General features: G+C 43.0%; 1 protein-coding gene across 1 annotated transcript in view; it reads left to right on the top strand.

Annotated features, from left to right (window-relative positions):
• Positions 1-1,270: 1,270 nt before the first annotated feature.
• Positions 1,271-21,649, top strand: part of kcnd2 (potassium voltage-gated channel, Shal-related subfamily, member 2) — a gene marked incomplete at both ends in the record, with an annotated part of 31,567 nt that continues 11,188 nt past the window's right edge. Inside the window, one exon of the mRNA XM_083665821.1 lies at positions 1,271-2,382. Coding sequence (XP_083521947.1) covers positions 1,271-2,382 — 1,112 coding nt within the window. The remainder of the gene's footprint in view (positions 2,383-21,649) is intronic.

Raw genomic sequence — 21,649 nt, 5'->3', positions numbered from 1 at the left:
TTGGATGCCATATACAGAATAAGTTAAGGTAAGATAAGACTTCACAGAGTGAACGAATTTTATTCTTGCTTTTCCTTTCCTATTTGACTGATAAATGTGTCATAGTAGTACCCATGCACCCATGCACATTTTCTGAGCTCATTTTTAGAAGTAATAGTTCTCTATTAAATCAAAAAAGGTTCCATGCTTTGATACATATAAGGCACCCCTTTAAAGTGCTATACAGAACAATTCATGAAAGAACCATATGGGGCTCTCTAATTGGTTCTAAATAGAACCATGTATGGTGCAATTTATGAATCATGGAATATAACCTTTTTTATGTCTAAAGAACCTTAAATGGTTCTATTTTATAGTCTAATGAACCTTACATGATTCTATTTTGTAGATACATTATTTTTAACTAGTAGAAGTAGTAGCCTCGCTTCAGGGAGAGTCCAGGCAATTTCAGATTGGCAGACCACAACATAGGCACTATCTCAAAGTTACAAATTTACCTCAAAGGGGAATGGCCTTGTGTGATCATTTTTACTATACCAAGTGGAGGACCGCACTGATAGACTTGCACACACTTCACGCCAATGGGTGCCGGACCAACAACCCCAACAAAACACATGCATAAGCATGAGCACAGATGTAATAGCCTACAGTTAGAATCAAACACGAACCAACATCACAGGTACATCGGTTAGTGAAATAATGCAACACAAAGAATGGGAATTCACAATTACCCACAATTCCTTTACAACAGGAGGGAGCAATGTAGCTTTAAAGTTTTCTGGGGAATTTTGGGTAATTGAGAATTGAGGTTCATTATGTTGTAATATCTCACTAACCGAAGTACCTGCAGGTACATCACATGTGATGTTGTCCTAACTGTATTACATGATGTTTGATTCTAACTGTCTTACATCTGTTCATGTGACATCCCAATTTCAAAAAGGTTAAAAATAGCACCCCTTTCATGAGAAGGTTCCAAATATCACCTTTTTGGTGTAAAAGGTTCCAAAAAGTACCATCTTGATTAAATGGTTCTATAAATGACTTTGTTGCACCTCAATGATGCCATAAATAATAAATAAATAAATTTTTTTTTTTTTACATATGTTACATATGTTAAACCAAAAGGTGTAGGCCTATACATTTGTATTCTGTAGACAATATAAGGTATAATGTCTCATAATGTCTATTGTCTCTTTAGATGCCAATTCATCTCCAAGCCGTAGCACTGTGATATCCGAGGAAGGGTCTTTCTAATACATAAGTCAGCATGGCAGCAGGAGTGGCGGCATGGCTTCCCTTTGCCCGCGCGGCGGCTATAGGATGGATGCCTGTGGCAAGTGCCCCTATGCCAATACCTCCAAGGGACAAGAAGAAAATTCAAGATGGAATTATCATCCTCAATGTGAGCGGGACCAAATTTCAGACGTGGCGAAATACTTTGGAGCGATACCCAGACACTTTATTGGGAAGTACAGAGAGGGACTTCTTTTTCCATGAGGAAACTAATGAATACTTTTTTGACCGTGACCCTGACATCTTTAGGCATATTCTTAATTTCTACCGCACGGGCAAACTGCACTATCCACGCCAAGAATGCATTGCTGCGTATGATGAGGAACTGTCGTTTTTCGGGATCATACCTGAAATTATTGGGGACTGCTGTTATGAGGAGTATAAGGACCGGCGGCGTGAGAATGCGGAGAGGCTTCAAGATGATGAGGACGATGAGAAAGGTAACGAAATGACCCCTGTAGACATGACCTTCCGGGAGTATCTGTGGCGGGCTTTTGAAAATCCTCACACAAGCACCACAGCCCTGGTCTTCTACTATGTCACAGGGTTTTTCATCGCCATCTCGGTCATGGCCAACGTCGTGGAGACGGTGCCATGTGGGACTTTGCCGAACCGGTCCAAAGACATGTCCTGTGGAGACCGTTACGCACTGGCGTTCTTCTGCTTGGACACAGCATGCGTCATGATCTTCACCGTTGAATACTTGATGCGTTTAATTGCAGCCCCGAGTCGGTACAAGTTTATGAAAAGTGTGATGAGCGTCATTGATGTGGTCGCCATCATGCCTTACTACATTGGGTTAGTCATGACTGACAATGACCAAGTGAGCGGGGCTTTTGTCACCTTGAGGGTCTTCCGTGTCTTCCGAATTTTCAAATTCTCCCGCCACTCTGCGGGGCTGCGCATCCTGGGCTACACACTGAAGAGCTGTGCCTCAGAGCTGGGCTTTCTGCTGTTCTCCCTAACTATGGCCATCATCATCTTCGCCACTGTGATGTTTTACGCAGAGAAAGGCTCCTCAGCCAGCAAGTTCACCAGTATTCCCGCTGCTTTTTGGTACACCATAGTCACCATGACAACACTGGGGTAGGTGCCTGTATTGCACTGCTCACTGTAGGATCTAGCTTGATTTTAAATTATGTCTTTGCTAGACTATACACGACAGACACTCACTCTCAAGGATTTCAATTATGAAGGCATTCTAATAGGCCTATGTAAACGGTTATGCTGACTGTAGCCTTTTACTATTTACTGGTTGAGAAACCACACACCATGTTTTAGTTTGCCATATTGAACCACTAGTCTACACTGACAAAGTTAATGAAGGAAAAACATGTATTCTTTCTCTCTCTCTCTCTCTCTCTCTCTCTCTCTCTCTCTCTCTCTCTCTCTCTCTCTCTCACTCTCTCTCTCTCTCTGTCTCAGGCCTATCTTTTCAACAGGGTGTATTATAGAGCAATGTTTGAATTTTAATTTCATGCTCATGAACAAGGCGGCTTGATGTGCTGATGTAGCATAAATTAATTAATCATAGTTAAGGCGATTATTTTAATTAATTTATATTGATGTGCGCAGTCATCCAGTCAGCTGCTCGTCTGAGTTATTGTTCATTGAGGTTTTTCCTCTGCATTCCGCACTCGCGTGCTGCGGTGGTGCGCTTTCCAAGGTGCTGAAAACTTCCTTGTGTTGCAGCCAGTTGCCGCACGCCGCTATATTGCGCACGGTTGCTTTGTTGCTTTCTGGAGCTGCCGTCAAAATACTGAACCGCTGTGTCTGGCTGGCTGAAGCGCGGGCATAAGTCATACACTGAAAATAATCAGACCGTCCCTAATTTGTGACTAAAAATACCCTTGCTACTTTGATCACCGCTTCCCTGAAGTGTGCTGCTATTCGAGTCATATAAAAGAAAAAAGAAAAACTCGTCATGTCAGTTCCCATGCCTCCTCATCATTGGCGCCTAAGGCATTAACGTAATGTTGGAAATATATGTGTTAACCATTTAAGTTGGGGCTTGTCTATGCACCTTAGTGGGGTAACTCTTCTTGGCAAATGCAATGAAAGCCTAATTATGAAAACACACAGATACATACTGTAGTAGCAGATAGATGAGATTTATGCTATTATTTTCATCGATCACACTACAACCAGTCAACAGCCAGTGGCAGCTGGTGAGCTATCAAAAGGTCTATACTGTAGACCATTTTCCTCATAAATAATGTGTTGTGTCTAATAATCCTATTTTACTAATCATTTACAATGATTAGAGAGACAGGTGCCTTTATTTTGGGGGCCAGTAAGTCTATAGCTTGCAGAATCAATTTGAATACATCTTCGAGCACTGGTGCCTTATAAAAATATTGATGATAACCAACACCCATTTTGATCTGGCAAGCTGCAGTTACTTCTCTAATGTCAGTGGATCTATCATAATAATTAATTGCATTTATATAGCCCTTTTCTAGACACACAAAGGGCTCACGTAGTAAGGAGGAGAACTCACCTCATCAATGTGTAGCAGCCACTTGGTTGATGCAACAGCAGCCATTATGCACCAGAAAGCTCACCACACATCAGCTGTTAGTGGAGAGGTGGGAAGAAAATTACATCTCTGTTTTCTTCTTAATAATACACAGCTTTCACTCTTACTCAATTCCTATTCATTTTTCAATTGCCAGTTAAATATCATAGAGCATTGCAAAATGAACGCCATTATCTCCACAATCCAATGACTGAAGGTGACAACTTAATTAGAATGTGTCATTTCAATACTGCCACAGTTATTTATTCATTTTTCAAACTCTAGTCTAGTAAGGACTTTATGGATTATACACTATTCTTCTTTAGCAAGCCAATAGAGGTGTTTTTCATACATGAGGTGGAATTCCTAATGTGTTGCTAAATATATTGAAAAAGATGCCACTCCATGGAAAGACAAAACTGAAATGACCTTGGTGATGGAGCCGTTTTTGTCCGTCTGTTGTAGGTTAATCATTGACAGCTATGTTGACAGATTTGCAACCTGAGTTTAAGGTTTAACATTCTTTGACTATTGTACTGCTTATCCAAAAGCTGCATACCCTGTGCAGTGAAAGAAATATCCCAAAGTCACCTCCCTTTCATATGAAGCCCAGTAGATGTGCATAAATACATTTATTCACACATGCAGTGTTTTTAAATCCCATCTCCAATGGCCAACTATCACTGGATTATAGGTGGTTGCTCTTGTCAGTCATAGTCAGTCGAAGGTGAACAAAAAAATAACTGTATTATCCCCTGGTAACCTTTACATGGTTATTTGAGGATAAGTATGGTAGATGGTGCTAGATGGTCTGTTTCAAAGCACAGCATGCAAATTAATTCATCAAAGTTAACAGAATTCTGGTCCAGGCTATAATATATCAACCTCTATTCTCGATAGATGTGAGCAAAGATATTTCGGGAGGGGGTATTGGGGGGGGGGGGGGGGGGGTGGCTTCTATTGGGGGGGCTTCTATCTATAAGCTTTAATGGGAATCTGTTTGATTTCCTTATGATCGCCACACAAATGCATTACGATTACAGAATCTTGATACCTTTCCACTAAATATATTTTTAAACAGTGGCGTTCTCTCCCCTGCTGATGGCCCATTGATCGTGCTTAAGCAGACGTGCAGACACTGGCAGAGCAGGGCCCCCGTTCACAGGCACTTGGCAGGCAGCCTGAATGGGAGGGGAGGGAGCCTGGAGACCAGCGAAGAATCAATAGCGCTGTGCAGCTGCGTGTCACGCCTCTGTCTCTCTGTGGCTCTGTGGTTGCAGCTTGCTATACCAAACACAAGAGAAGGACCACTTATCCCTCCTATTTATGGAGTCTAATCTCCGTAGCTACTCCGGGATATCCAATTGGGAGGAGAACAGAAACATCCTATGTTGCGATGCTGCTGCCAAGGTTTCACTATCATCTCTAAGAAACGCTGTGGGTAATATTCTGACAAATATGAAATTCATACCGTGGCATGGTGCAGATCTGTGGTATAATTGGTATCTTCTAAAGGTCAAAGTGCCAAACCTTGAAATATTCAAGACAGTCCATTTGTATGGTTGAGGTATAAATTAAAATGTGGCTTTAGCACTAGCTACACCATTAGCCTGTGGATCAGATATGGCTCTGTGCTGTTTGCTTACTGAAGCCCTCTCTGGCTGATCCATATGGTCAGGGTAAATTAGCTGCAGAGGGAGTTTTTGGTGCTTCAGATCTTTTAAGTGATTTAAGGTGTAATGGAGTGCACCGCTGAGAGCAGCTGTGAAAAAGCTGGAAGTCAAGCGAAACCCACAGGGGAGGAGATGGAGTGAGGAGGGGAGGGAGGGGGCAGGGCCACTGGTGCATGGAAGGGACAGGCACATCTCAGCCAGTCGGAGTCCGGCCGATTGGCTTGAGTTCAGCAAGGGGCTTGGATTCAGCAAGGTGCTTGGGTTGAGCAAGGGGCTTGAGTCCTGCATTAGTGTGCCTAGCCTTTAACAGGCTGCCCCCTCCTGAGGTCACATCCAATGTGTGAGAGTACCTTTCTCTATTCTTGAGGAATAGGGTGTAACACCACATTTGATAGAGTATTTGAAGTCCCACTTCCACTGAGACATTTGCATTGACATTATCCCTTTCTGTCATGGATGGTGTTATTAATCAAAGTTTCCACTACATTGACACAAATATCATTTGTTAGAAGAGCCCCAGCCCACCCAGCATCACAACTAGAGAGCCTTACATGACATGTGATGTCCATAAACATGACAATCTGACAATGATTTAGGAGTGGAGATAAGGTTAATAGACACCAGGGTCAATGGAACCTCCATAAATCCCCAGCAGTATAGAATTGTTGTTGCTACTTCGGTCATCACAGCCCTCATGGCAATCAAAACTCATTCTATATGCAAAACATTAACTTCACACTTAGCTGAGCTTTTTGATGTCCTAAACTTCAATCCATAGCTGATGTAATTGAAATGTATAGGAAAGATCTTGAGGGCCTCTTACTGTATCTGTTCCCAAGAGATAACAAATGTGCTTTTGACAATCTACTATTCCTGCTGTTTCTTAACTTACTGTGCCCCTGGCAGACCAAGGAGAGGATTTTCTCTCTTTTTTCCCAAAGGAAGCATATGACACAGTCATGAAGAACATTTTGTGTGTTTGGTGTGTTACACAGTATTGGGTGTATTGGTCTTTTTATGTTAGAATGGTACAATAGATTTGCTGCAATGTTTAGAGACACACCCCTGATGGTATTGTTTTGGAGGGGGTCTTTGGTGTGTGGATGTGACGTGACTGTTCGAGTGAACGAGATGGAATCCTCATAGTGTACATCAATGCTTAAGCCCAGATAAAGAACACTAAAAGTTGGTGCGACACATGTGCGACACATGTCATAACTGAGGAACATTTATAAGCTAACCATACAGTAATAATGTAATGTATGAGGTGGGTGTGTTAGCTATGTGCCTTTGTGTGTTCTACAGTATGTGACCATTATGAGTCAGTCAAATAATTGAATGTGAGTGGATGATGCCAGATATGTACCATTAGGCAGTACTGTGCCTTCTCCAGGTGCAGAGATGGAGGAGGGGAGGTGATTTGATTGCATCCTAAGCTGGTTCCGTACATATATTACAGGGAGAAAATTCTATGTCAGTCTTGGAGATCATGTGTTGGATGAGTATGATATACGTTTTGGTGTTGCACAAGGAAATTGCCTTGGTCCCTTACTATTCTCACTGTATATGCTACTGCTTGGCAATATTATCAGAGCACACAATGTAAACTTCCATAGCTATGCGGATGATACTCAATTATACATCTCTGTTGAACCAAATACTATTTGCCCCCTCAGTAACTGTCTATCAGCTGTCAATAAATGGATGAACAATACATTTTTAAAGCTAAATGAGGACAAAACTGAAATCCTCTTACTTGGCCACAAAGACAAACGGGCTATGCTTTTAAACAGCCTTGGGAATCTAACTCCCTTGATTAAGTCAGAGGTTACAAGTGTTGGTGTTATCTTAGACTCAGATCTGAGTAATTCCCACATTAGTAAGGTGACCAAGACAGCCTTTTTCTCATCTGAGAAACATTGCCAAGGTGTGGCCGTTTTTAACTCAGCAGGATGCTGAAAAACTGATTCATGCTTTCATTTCAAGTAGACTTGACTACTCTAATGCACTTTTTACTGGCCTCCCCAAGAAGTCTATAGACAGGCTCCAACTAATTCAAAACTCTGCTGCTAGGCTACTGACAAAAACTAAGAGGAGAGAGCATATCACTCCAGTCTTAACTCCTCTGCACTGGCTCCCTGTATCGTTTAGAATTTACTTCAAAGTCCTACTCATATTTAAAGCACTAAATGGGCTGGGACCATCCTACCTTACTGATTCGCTGACAATCTATACGCCCTCAAGAGCACTCAGGTCCTCTGCTGCTGGCTTATTGAAGGTTACTATCAAAACCCAAAAGAAAGTTGGTGATGCGGCATTTATAAACTATGCCCCCTGAACTGTGGAATACGGTATCTCAAGAAATCAGGGAAGCAAGCTCAGTAAACATCTTTAAGCGCCAGTTAAAAACCTATCTCTTCAATTTAGCTTTCAATTAACATTTTATCTATGCTGCTATCTCTGCTGATTTTATTGTAATGATCAACTATCTATACAACTAGATTGAGTGATGCTGCTTTTATTGTATTGATTAATAATGTATATATTTTTAATCTGCTCTTGCACTGTATTGTACAGCACTTTGCTGATGTTTTGGTTGTTCTCGTTTTTTAATCTGTTCCTTTTTCTTTCTTTTGCGCAGTATTGTACAGCACTTTGAGCTGCATTCTTATGTATGAAAAGTGCTATATAAATAAAAGCTGAATAAAATTATTATTTACATTTTTGGACATTTAGCAGACCTTTATCCAAAGCGACTTAAGTGAATCATCTATACATTAGTCATCATAAGAAAAACAAATCTATACTAGGACCAGGGGCTATTGCCAATCACAATGCTAGAAGAAGGAAGACTTACTTTAAAAAAAAAAAAAAATATATATATATATATATATATATATAGAATCTGTACAGGGGGGTAGTGGGGATGAAGAGGTCTTTAGGAGGGACATTCAAGATGTAGCCTGAAGGGATGGGTCTTCAGTCAACAGCGGAAGATCGGTAGTTCCACCAGTGGGGCGCCAGGACAGAGAAAAGCCGTAACCGAGAAGCACGTCTGCTGCATCCACGTAGAGGCAGCGGTGCCAGGTGGCCAGCCGTGGTGGAAGAGCGGGGTGATTGGGCAGGGGTTTGGGGGCTATTCTTTGCAAGTAGGGAGGGGCTGTTCCCTTTGCCACCTGGTGGCAGTGTTGGCGAGAGGTAGAGAGAAAGAGCTGCTAATGTCATCAACCTTCTTTTCAAAGTAGGTGACAAAGTCATCTGCAGACAGGGAGGAGGGAGGAGGGGGAGGAGGTGGGTTGAGGAGTGAGGAAAATGTGGAGGGTTGAATTTTGGAATGGTAGTAAGAAGCTTTAACAGCTGATGCAGAGGAGGTGTAGTTGAGGAGGAGAGAGAGATAAGGTTTTAGGTCATCGGCAAGGCCGTTTTTTTTCCATTTCCTCTCAGCTGCCCGGAGCCCTATTCTACAAGCTTGCAGGGTTTCAGACAGCCAAGTTAGGTGAGTTGAGGAGTCCTGTGCCTCCCCCTCGACCAGAGAATCTAGGGGAATGAGAAAAGGAGTAGGCATCAGAGAAGGCTGCCGGAGTAACTGAGATAGCCTCTACTTTCCGGACCGCTGACTGGCAGTTCCAAAGTCCTCCCGTAACAGTGAGGTCGTGGTCAGTTGAGCATGGTAGGTATATTAGATTAGAAGGGTTGCGAGGGGAGGTGTAGCATCTATGTGTCCTCCTGAGGGATGAAATAACAGGAATGGGGAGAAAGCACATTGGGATATTTGCCGGTATAGAGATAGAGGGTTTGTGGGCTATACAATATGTAGGTAGCGCTCAATACACTCAGAGTAGTGAAAAAATAATCAAATAGAATAAAAATACTCAGTAGTTTGGCCTTCCTCTCAGGCCTTCCTCAATGGACTCCACAGATTGACTCCTTCGTCTTCGTGTCTGTCGTAGGGGCTGTCGTAGGCTGTCGTAGGGGCTGTCGCTCTTTGACCATCAGGATAGAAGTGCAGATTCTGTAATTGCTGATGACTTAGCAGGGTTGCAGCCCCTCCCACCTAGCGATTAGTTAACAACCAGACAGGTTCCACCACTCAGTCCAAATGTATTTAGTTCTAGTCAAAGCTGAGTAGGGACTTAAATACCTTGCAGAGTAGTTTCAGCCCCTCCCACTGGAGATGGACAGCAATTGGTTTCAAAGCAGATTGTTTTCAACAGAAACTAGGTCTCAGGGCTTCAAGCAGGATAGCCACAGCAATACTACCAACAACACACTGACTTTTAAACAAGATTAAATTAACTTACTCAGTCTGGAGACAGGCTTCAGGGGAGATGAGGCTGACTGTGAAAGACAGAACTCTTAGACACTCTTTCTACTGCTAAGTTGAAAATACACCTATCCCAGCTCCTTCCTTTATTTCCTCTGATACACCAGGACAAATTTAGCTCCTCAAACAGTCACTTTAGAGATGAAAGAAATAGGGAATTAGAAGAGAGTGTCAAACACTTTCTGTAGCAGTGATAGATAGCAGAGAAAGAGATATCAAACATTTGCTCCTTTTTCCTCGCTATGACTTATCATCCATAGTATTCCGGTTTTGCTTAACACTGAATTTTATTTTCTCACACTCATCCGCTCATGTTGTGTGAACAGAAACAGAAAAACATATTTGTGGTTATTGGACCATGAGATGCAAAACAGATTAGGGCTTGATGTTGGGTTGATGTCAGGCCACAGTCTGTGGACAGTATGTAGATGAAAGCACCGACCTTTGCTGACACTCAGATTGATAAATAATCCATATGGCAAGGACAAAATGGCTGTCCTTCCATTTCATTCGATTGCCATGACATGAAGCAGTGCCCATAACCTTCTGTCAATGCTCGGAGATTGTATTAATGCAGTTTGAATGTGGTGCATTAAATAGTGAAATGGACTGGCATGTTCTCCACTTCGGCTTGGGGTAACGTAGTGTGAGAACATAAAATATGGCATTAGTATTTCCCACTGCTCAGCATTTTCTCCTTTTTATTTTTTGCATTGCAAGCTACCTGGAAGATGAATGGTATTTTCCAGAACAAGATTAGAGTTATCCTGAATGAAGCCAGCGTCACAGCATTAGGATGTAAAGAGATATGTGAGAAAATACATCACTGTGATTTTATTGTTGTTTGAGAGCATTTCACTCAGCCCGGCCCTGCTATGGCCCAATCTAATAGCCGAGAAGCCTGACCCAGCGTGAGTGAATCAAAGATATGTGAGAATATTTTATTTGAGCAGCTCCCCCATCTTGAAGCTTCGATATGTTGTGTGAGATATCAGACGCAAAATGTATTCCCTCTGATCACTAGATCAAATAGTGTGCAAATCCAAGTCCAACAGCAATCTCATCCCAAAGAGGCTGTGTCGTTTATTTACATACTCAGCATTTACATACTAATGAAAATGGCTTGTCAGGTTACAGAAATCGGTATGCATACACACATAATGCTTCCTCATCACTTTGTGAAAATTGCACTACAATATTTAAAATATCTCTGTGGCTTAGTCCTCTGTGTTTTACAGCCTGTTTGCCATTGAATGCAAACAAGTGTCATGTTGTAAACATCAAAGGGAAGTGGGTTTCTGCTCTGAGGGCACTCAGAGCGGAGAGACTTAGGAATTGCCACCCACACCTTTGCAGAGGGGGTTTTAGGTGCAGTATAAGTTATGCAGTTAGTAGTCTCTCTCTCTCTCTCTCTCTCTCTCTCTCTCTCTCTCTGTGTGTGTGTGTGTGTGTGTGTGTGTGTGTGTGTGTGTGTGTGTGTGCTTTCCTAACTTTGTTCTGGCTCTGTTGTGCATCAGCATACAAAGGAGTGATCCCCTGTTTGTTTTCTTAGAGGGCTGTGTCAATAGTGTGTTTAATGTCTGTGCTGTGGCACTGTGAACACTACACTGCTCCTGGCATTGGCCTGTAATGAGAGCTGAGCATCGGAGAAACAGCTGTCCCTGTACATGTATTTTTAGCAGCTATTGTCGCTGAGGTAAACATTGAAGACAACACTCATTACACTCTATCTCCCAGGCCCAAATCAACCCCTAAACCCTACTTCCAGACACTTACAGATGGTCCTGACTAGATCTGACAAGACTGGATTGGTGTAAGCCATATGATAACAGTTCCACCTGGCCCGATGGTAGGCAAGGTGGCCATTTCTATTTTTTATCCATGTGAAAAATGTATGGGTGCAGAGTCAGTTCCATAGTCTGTAGCTGTCTTACTGTCTCACTGTCACATTGTTTCAGCTGCATCCCACAATAATAAATCAACCTATTTACCAAAGCCACAGATTTACCTGGGCTCATAACAGGGATCATCAATCCACCTGTTGGAGGTGATCTTGTTTACACAGACAGACAGGCCACAGGCATTATGTATGCGATTGTTATGCAGGCAGGAAAGCAATTAAAAAAAAGATGTAATGTTGAGTGCCATGAGCCTCGTGGTTCCTGCTCCACTAAGAAAGACAGAGGGCTCATCTGGTCGTGGTTGGAAAAACATCACTCTCAGCTGTGCGACAGGTGATGAGGGGAGGATGAGGATAAAATAGGGTCAGGAGAGGAGAGGAGAGGATAGGTATTTCTTTGGTATAGTAGTACCTCAGCTGGTATAGTAGTACCTCAGCTGGATCTACTGAGGAGGAATGAACAAAAGTATCATGATTATTAATGGAAATTAAGTCAATTAATTATGAATTATAGAAGATACTATTCAAATTGAAGTAGTTACTCATTAATTACATGTGTATTACATAATCATTAACTTTGATACCAGTTGTAATACTTAGTGCTGAAGCACTACAAAAGGAAGTAAAACCACCAGTCTAATAGTCCTGCTGAAATGTGCCTTTTGACAATAGGGGCTACATCAAAGTGGCTAACGACAACATGGGTAATTTATCTACCATGTGAGAAATTATCTGGAAAGTTATAACTCAAAACAACACCACTACTTATTTCAGAGGAACCATTCCAGGTGCCACCTGCATAGCATGTAGAGTTATTGTCACAGGCAACAGGGACCGTAAGCTCCAGTAAATGAATAATACAGGGGGCATGTACTGCTGCGTATATTTAATGATGCTGTCCCATTTGTATGTGTATGTGTGTGTGTGTGTGTGTGTGTGTGTGTGTGTGTGTGTGTGTGTGTGTGTGTGTGTGTGTGTGTGTGTGTGTATGTGTGTGTGTGTGTGTGTGTGTGTCTGTGTGTGTGTGTGTGTGTGTGTGTGTGTGTGTGTGTGTGTAAGTAAGTAAGTAAAAGTAAAATATTGGACTCTGTCTGGCTGCCTGGCAGGGAGGATCCTGCTGAGATGAGTGATGTCAGCCTGTCACCCTGACGCAAGGCAGCTGCTTCCTGCCCGCCCCATCTCCTAGAAATAGCCATACATGTCACCCAATGTAGGTCATTTGGTCAATGACCAACAAAGCAGGACTCATATGTGCTGCAATTTTCATTCTCTGACCCCCAAAACAGTTCTTCTTAGATAACACTGAGATAACACATTACTGCTTTTGTTTGGTTCTTTTCTTCCAGCAAACTTGATCAATATCAATAGGGGTCAGTAAGGGGTTCAATAACTCCATAATGACGCCAACAGTATTAACATAACTAACCCTAACCCTAAGTAAATTCCTTTTAAAAAACACATTCTCATCCCTATTTGTCCTTATTTCACCTGTCAGATGTATTTCCTGGTAAACATTCTGAGGTGAGCATCTCTGGTTGGTGGATTAGAGCTGTGATCTCATGTGAACCCTGCTGGACAGCTGCAGGCCGGCTGGTCGGTCATGTCAGGACACTGAACTCAATCAATACTCTACATCTTGATCAATAGCTCATTCCCCCTGTGGCTTCTTCTGGCATTGTGAAGCATTACAATGTAATACTGCAATATGTCTTTGCCACAGCATTGTATGTATCTTATTAGGCAATATTTTCAGTATCTATTCACTTGGTCTGGCATCTGGCAATGGTGATTATAAAATACAAAGCAAATAGCCAGTGGAGTCTAATAATAGTTGACTGAGAAACAGCTTTAAAATGCACTATGTAGAGTAGGGTTAAGACATACATTTTTCATCCAGCCATATGTGCATTCCTCGATTTTTAAACAGCCCTCACTTCTCATCCTCTGTGTACATACTCTATTGGGCCCAATGAGTTGTCAGAGTGTGATGTAGATGTTTTAGGATAATGTTATTCGGTCAAAACCATGTTTTGTCACAAGAAGGGCGGAGTTCAACAATGCTGCTAGTCTATCTGTGCGTCTGAGTTTGGTAGAGACTGTTTGATGAGCAAACGCCAACACGGTCCCCATGGAAACTGCCGACATTCTGCTGAGCTCTCTGGCCCCTTTCATTTGGTTGGCACTCAGCTTTCCCCCTTCCCACATGCCCCCTGTGATGCCCACCAGGTCTCTGCAGGAGTCAGGGTGCGGGCAGGGGAATGGGCAGGGACAGCTCACTGGGTGGAGACATGAAACCCACAAGGACCCACTACTTAGGTCATGACCTTTTATCAGATCTGTCTTGGCTTGATCATCCTAATGATGGCTGGAAATAGCCATCAAAAACCTATATCAACCCAGGGATTTTTTTGTATGTAATCTGCCACGTTAAGCCCTCCCATTTAGCGAACAGGCGTCATCAAATAAGATTCAACATATATACCTGCTTTCTATGGTACGTCACTCTTCAGTTGAAACACACTAATCCATATGACACTGCAGCAAGATGTCATTAGATTTGAAATGCTAAGAATACAAACAATTTATTCCGAATGTGAGAGCTGATTGATGGATTGAGACATTGATGGATTGTTGAGATGTGTTCTTCAAATGACAGTTCAGCTCCTCTACAGAGGACTTCTATACTTGTGTTTTTCCCCCAAGTCATTCTACTCAAGAGTAGCTCTCTCAACTGCTTTAGAATTGCATTTCTATGCAAGATTTTCAGTTATTTTTCAAGGTATTATGGCTAAAATGTAAACAGTTGATTTATTTGTTTGTTTTTTCTCCTCCTCTCCCTCAGCCAATTGTCCATCTGTTAATCTCTGTGGAGGAGCTTAAGTGTTTAGTTTCTGGCAAGCAAGGCCTTATCTTTACATAACGTCCACAGACAAACAGAGCTCATCTCATTTTGGCTAAGCTGGACATTTGGGGAGCCCACAAAGATGAGCAGACGAGCTAAATGGAGCAGACAGCCACGTAGACAGACGAGCGGATAGCATTAATAAAGCAGGACGATGCTATTAATTTAAGATTCAGCCAGGGCCAATTTACATTGTGGCCGCGCACACACACACTCACACATACACACACACACTCACACACACGCACACGCACAGACAAATGGAAAGCGTTTATGTACATACAGACACTTTTGCATTTAGCCAGTAATCCTAACCTGTGGGTTGAGCTGTGATGTTTCCTCACGTGTTCTCTGACTCCAGCGGTCCCTTGGAGGTCACAGGGGATCGTGTCTACATCACTGCCTCGGAGGGAGATACAGAATCAGGCCTTTTGATGTGACTTTCAGTTACCTCTAAAGGTGATGGGGTCTTAGGGATACGGCCAAAAGGAATCTAAAAATCAATTTATTATGGAATTTTGTCTATAACACCAGATTCCCCTCCTCCCTCTATTCTGTGGACGTCATGGTGACAGAAAATAAGTGACAATGCTGTCAGTCCTCCCCCACTTCCTCTCTGTGAGATGGCATCAATCAAAGTTAATGGACTGTAATCATCACCACAAATGTCCTGTCATGTGTCTCCTGGATATCCAACCTCTTCTGTCAATGGGATTCATTTGGCAACCCAAACAATGACATCTGTGAAATACAACATTCTTCCGCTCATTGACGATTTTGTATAAAAAATCTAAAGCATTCATCAGCTTTGAAATCTCATCCTGTTCCCCAACATCTTTCATCATTGGGTTGTGAGGTGTAACCTCGGAAAAACATGGTATTGTCCTTGTTTGTAATCATATTTTCAAGGTAGTCAGTGTAAGCCTTCTACATACAGTAAAACATACAAGACACACATCAATATCAACCTCTTTGCCAAGCAATTGAACCATGGTACCATAGTTTTGCATTGTACACATTGTTGCCTCTCCAGCCTCGGCCTCTTGAGTTTAGTATGTCTATCTAATTCATCCCACTCATAGCCCCCCTAACTGTATGCGGCTTCTCTTTGATTAGTCATCACACACACAAACACACACACACACAAACACACACACACACACACACACACACACACACACACACACACACACACACAAACACGCACACTCGGACACACGCAAACACAAACATGCACGCACACACACAAACATACACACACACACACACACACACACATACACACACACACACACTCACACGTCTACACTGCCTAGCCTGGCACAGATCCACACAGACCGTCCCTCATGTATTGGGGTGTTTGATGGGATGTTTTACCAATAGATTCCCCACACCCTGTTTGACAGACCTTACCAGATGGAGGAGTCCAATTAGAAGAAAGGCGAATTAATGCGAGAGAGCACTCCATCTTTGTTTATCTCCCCGAGGAGGGATGGTTCTCAATAGTCTGATAGCACAAAGACAAACGCCACCACTGATTTCAAGGGGCACATGAAAAAAAGATAAAATGAAAGTAAAAAATAATCAAACACTTACATCCTCACATTTTGTAGTTGAATGCTAAACAGTCAAAGTCTTTTGAAAGCCACTGAATATTGATAAAGCTCCCTCTCTAGTTATGAAAATGCCTCACTGTTGTTTGATTCTCCAAGGGCGCACGTCCCATAAAGCAATTGCCTCTCCATCAGCCCAGAACGAAAAAAAGAGAAAAGGAATGAAAAAATCTGCTTAAAAATAGTAACCCCCCTGGGGTTGTGGGAGGGAGGGTGCTGCAGTGTGATTAAAACGAATAACCTTTATTCAGTCATTATTGTGTTAAACAGTACATCAGCACACACCCACTACGACAACCTGAACTGTGTCTTCCTTGAGCTCCTCTAGGTTAAGAGGATGACTGTGACATAATTATTCACCGATGACAAACTTGCTTGACTAATAAATAATGTGCTGTGTGTTATCAAGTAAGCACTCTCCTCATCATCAGTACCCCTAGGGTCAGTTTCCATACCAGCCAGCTTTTACCGCAACAACAAGCCATCAAAAGAGAACAAAATTGTTAACGACTGTTAGATTGTGTCTACAGCACAAAATTCCATTCCGAAATGACCTTTTCTGATGTTTTGTTGTTATGTGTACAATGCCCTTCAGTTATTATTTTCATTGGGTTTTTTTCTCTCCTCCAATTAATTATTTGACGAGAGACTTCCTATAAAGGGGAGTGGAAACAGTAACGGTAACGATGTCCCCATGCACATGCTGCAGTGGTGTGGTGGAGCAGGTGGGGGGATGGTGGCTGTGGCGTGCTGCACTTTACTGTGTGGTGGTGCTGCACTCTGCTCCACTCTGCCTCAGGGGCCAGTCGACAGCTGTTAGCGGAGTTGTTTCTCTGCTGGCCCATTGGGCCTGATTCCCAGCACTTCCCATAGATTCCCAGTTGGTTCCTGGTACTCACACTGGTATCTGGCATTGCTTGTTGATGTGGCCTGGCTGGTTGGCTGAAGGCTCCACGCTGCATATAGCTTAGGCTAGCAAACGCACAATGCATTCCTCCCCACGTTCTCTTCTCACCCTTCGCCATCTACAGTATTTCTCTGTGAGAGTTGAGGTGCTCTTTTGAACTGGCAGCTGTTCTTGTGTTTTTTAAAAGCCTGGCATTTTGCTCTTGTAGTTTGTCTCAGAGCTGTTCCCGGGGGTATTTGATACGGTAGACTATTTCATCAGACTGAGCGAGAATCATCCGGAACCGTTTTCACCTGCACATCCACATCTTGTGTGTGTTTACTGTTGACAGTATACTTGTGTGCCATGTAAAGGCCTATCTCTGTGTTCCCTCTGCACTGCCTGTATGTGCAAGGTGCATACCCTGAGAGATAAGGAGGGCCAAGGGCCAGAGGGGGGAGCTGATATCCAGTGGCTGCTCTGTGTGAAATCACACATCAAAGTTAATCTTTCACTGTCTGCTCCAGTGCTGGCACGGTAATCTTCTGAGTGATGAGGCTACTGGACCAGTTCCCCCCTCCTCCATCGAGGCACTAATCCTCAAGACCTTTCACTTCCTCCCTCCTCCGTCTCCTGGACACGTGCTAAAGGTCATCGGGGTCACAGGTTTACCATGCAACTACCCAACCTCCGGTCAACCCTATTGCGTCGTTGTCGCTGTGGGTGGACCCCTCTGAGTTTCACCTCCAAGCCTTGTGTCTGCCTAAACGAGATCACAGGTCTGCGCTCGCTCGTAGTGGCATTTCCTGCCTCCGGGATTTGAGGAGGCAGATATTGAGAACAAAACCTGACTAGGGGAGTTGGGGGGCTCATGCTTTTACTGCACTTTGCCCCTTGACTCAACACGAGATTCAACCTGTGTACCTAAAACTGTGGATAAACATTGCACTTGGAGCAACCACTTTCACTTTCTCTAGCAGCCCGTTCAAAGCTGATGCAATCAGCCCCACCATGTTTTTGATGGTTACTCCTGAAAATCAAACCGTGTCAGCTGTCATCACATTGAGCATTCTGAAAGCTAATAAATCTCTTCTGGATGCCCCCATTTTCTCCACACATCACACTGTTATTGACAGTTGACCATGACTACTGTCATCATTGACATAGAAGTTAAAGGAGCAGGTTGTAAGTCTGTTGGAAATCTGCCACATCTGGCCACCGTGGCGAGATTCAGTTCACAGTTCCAGACAATAACATCCTCCTTAACAATAATATAAACCCCAAAATGGACATTAGCTGTTGTGTTTCTGCATGTGCGCACAATTCGAAAGGGCAGCCTCCAAAGAAAGAAAGGCAAAAATCAGCCCGACATTGCGATGTTTTAATGTATTAGCTAGTACATCATTGAAATAAAGGCTTAAGCCTACGCCCGGTTTGTCATCTATGAAAGAACAAACATAACAGGTAGGACACTCCATTTTAGAAAGCGCTTTTGCGGGACCAAAACAGCATTAGTAAATTAAATATTTATTTCAAGGGATCCCATTCCTTGATCTCTATCAATTAAACAGTCATTACAGCCATTAGGAAGCTTTTAGAAAACGTTAATGTTACATATTGCACCTTTAAAGGAAGAGGGTCTATCAATTTTTGACAGAGCAGTTGTTCAATCACAGGAAAGTAGAGGCCCTGCCTCCTATCACGTGACTTTCAATATGAATGGATTGCTGTAAGTCTTCTATCTGGAGGCAAGCTCTCGGGAAGGCAGAAAACAATCTCTGACCAACGCTACTAGGTCGCTGTTGTATTCCATTTGTCTTAAAATGTCATATTTCTTGACAAATTAGGCAGTTCTATTCTTGCTTTTTACATGAAAAATTATGTTATTTTTTCATCTACATTTTGAGGTGGCACTGCCTGCCTCCTCGTAACTAACACCCCTCTCACCCGCATGGAGATTAACCTGTGATGAATACAGAATTAATGCATTAGCATAAACGCTTGAGTGTCTGATGATTTCATTTTATCTTCACGTTCTCTCCATAAGCCATAGCCCTGCCACCGCCCCCCCCACTGGCTCCCCTTTCATGTTCCTCTGCCCTCCCCATTCAGCCATGAAGCAGTGTAATTGTATTATCTAAATGTTACAATAACATTGTAAGAACGTGTTTTTAGCCTCCGGTTTTTAAAAAGTAATTTAAAGAGAAATGGATAAAACGCAATATGGAAGGAAGAGAAAGACACGGTCTTTGAGCAACCGTGGAGTCAGTTTACCTATTTAATTAAGCCTAGACTGATCAAAGACCTGTATCTCTCAGCCTCTCCTTCACTGACTGGAGGAAACCTCAAGAAAATAATGCTTTGTGTCTGTAAATAGTGGGGGCGCGCCCACACACACACACACACACACACACACACACACACACACACACACACACACACACACACATACATCTATACACACATACAAACGTTCTGCGCACACACACACACACACACACACACCCATGCAAGCACATGCATGCATGCATGCACGCACACCACACACACACACACACACACACACACACACACACACACACACACACACACACACACACACACACACTAAACCACCAATGTAACCCTAACCCTAACACACACACTCAAACATGGTTATTCCCATTTTTATGAGAGCATGATCTTTTATAGGGGCTTGTGGATGTTTAACCTTTTAGTAAAACAGCTATTAAATCTCAATTAAATGAAACTGCCACTAGGAATCATTTGTAATGATGATGGGGAATGAAGTGAACGTGCCTCGGTTGATGATGGGAGAGAAATAGAACTGCTCTTTTGCATAACACAGCAATTGTTTCTCATGTGTCAGCAGAATAAACCTGAGAGATGAGAGAACCGGAGAAGAAAGGGAAATGTGAAGCAGGTGTGTGCTGGCACTGCATGGCAAAGAGAGTGCGGGAGAGAAAGGGAGGGAGTGAGAGAGAGAAAGAGAAGACGTGATTCTTTTCATCTCCAACTCATAGGGAGAGGGAGGTCCAGAAAGTGTGAGTGAAAGTCGGTAAAAGAGTGAAAGAGCGGCAGAACGGTAGAGTGGTGGGGGGAAGCTTTTTTATCATCCCTGACTCTAAGAAGATCTCCCAAATGAGAAAGGAAGTGCATGCTAACGTTAAAGCCGTAGCGATAACTAGCCGCCTGGTTTCTCAGGGCCAGGGTTAAGCTGGGATTTTGAGGACTGAGAGAATACATGTTTGATATGTGAGCTGAAGAGAGAGAGACGAGGTGCCTTTGCTGGGGATATATGGGAGGGATTATCCTATACAGTTTATCTATGTCTATGTATAGCTAAATGGGAGAATGCCATGGTCTTTGAACAGTAAGGTCTGTGTTCTCTCCGAGAGGCTGTGATTAATTAAATGGTGGAAGCAATGCTGCATTGACACTGCAGTACAGAAGGAAGTAACTTCGGTAGCCTCCAGTGCATAGCCATAAAATGTCTTTGTAATGTTGCTCTTTACACCAACAATATTTAACCCTAACCCCCTATAAAATCCTGAGATGAGGCTGGTGACTGTCTTCTGCTTTTGATTGTGTTTTTCCCATTTTAGAGAATTTAAACAGTATGTCAATACATTCTGCTTACCATTCACTCTGAGAAAAAAAGGCTACAAAAGGGTTCTTCGGCTGTGCCTGTGGCAGAACCTTTTTGGGATCCATATATACAGCCCTCTGTGGAAAGGGTCCTACATGGAACCCAAAAGGGTTCTTCAAAGGATTCCCCCCCTATTTTTAGTTTTTGGTAGAGCCTTTTATCGACGAGTGTAGGCATCAGAACTGTATGTGCTTATGCTCAACGTTCTTACCTTGCCACTGAGCAGTCATTTTTATGAAAGAAGACAAAGGCCCTTTATACATAATATTGTGTGGATTAACTGTGTATCTCTCTCATATCAGATACATTGCCTTATTGTTATGTGCCTCCGCTGCCCTCTCCCCTCTCCCCTCTCCCCTCTCCCCTCTCCCACATCACCTGCATTGGAAATCTAGCATGATAATCCCACCGCCTCTGGGATTCCCCCTCCATAATGATGTATCTCAGGAATAGGATCACAGCCAAGCCCTATCATCCCACACACTCTAATCCCATCAGTCCCCAGTGCCTGATCCACAGAGGGCCCAGCTAGCGCTTCGGACGCGAGGCTCCCAGATTACAACCAGGGATATAGTATTGGAGCACCTGGCTGATGTTGAGGGTCTAGGGTTGTTAGAGATCATGCTGAGTGAGGGCTCTAATGCCTGTGACCTTGTGTCACTGGTTTTGGGGGAGGTTACTTTCTGCACCTCTCCTTCTCAGCTTGGTGATGTGGTACTCTTTGACCCCAAATGTAACCACTAAGGGGTATATTATTATATGATATGTGCTCTGTTTTTTGTTTGGCTCATACTTAGGGGTTCAATTTTTAGATTTAGTAGAGGGTGGAACCGTGCCCAAATAATGGAGGTTACCTGTCCATGAAATCTATCAACACAAATCTGTTAC

Source organism: Argentina silus (genome assembly GCF_951799395.1).
Source record: "Argentina silus genome assembly, chromosome: 3".
In the NCBI taxonomy this organism is placed as follows: domain Eukaryota; kingdom Metazoa; phylum Chordata; class Actinopteri; order Argentiniformes; family Argentinidae; genus Argentina; species Argentina silus.
The sequence above is the reverse complement of the archived record's forward strand: the minus strand, read 5'-3'. Positions and strand labels throughout refer to the sequence as shown.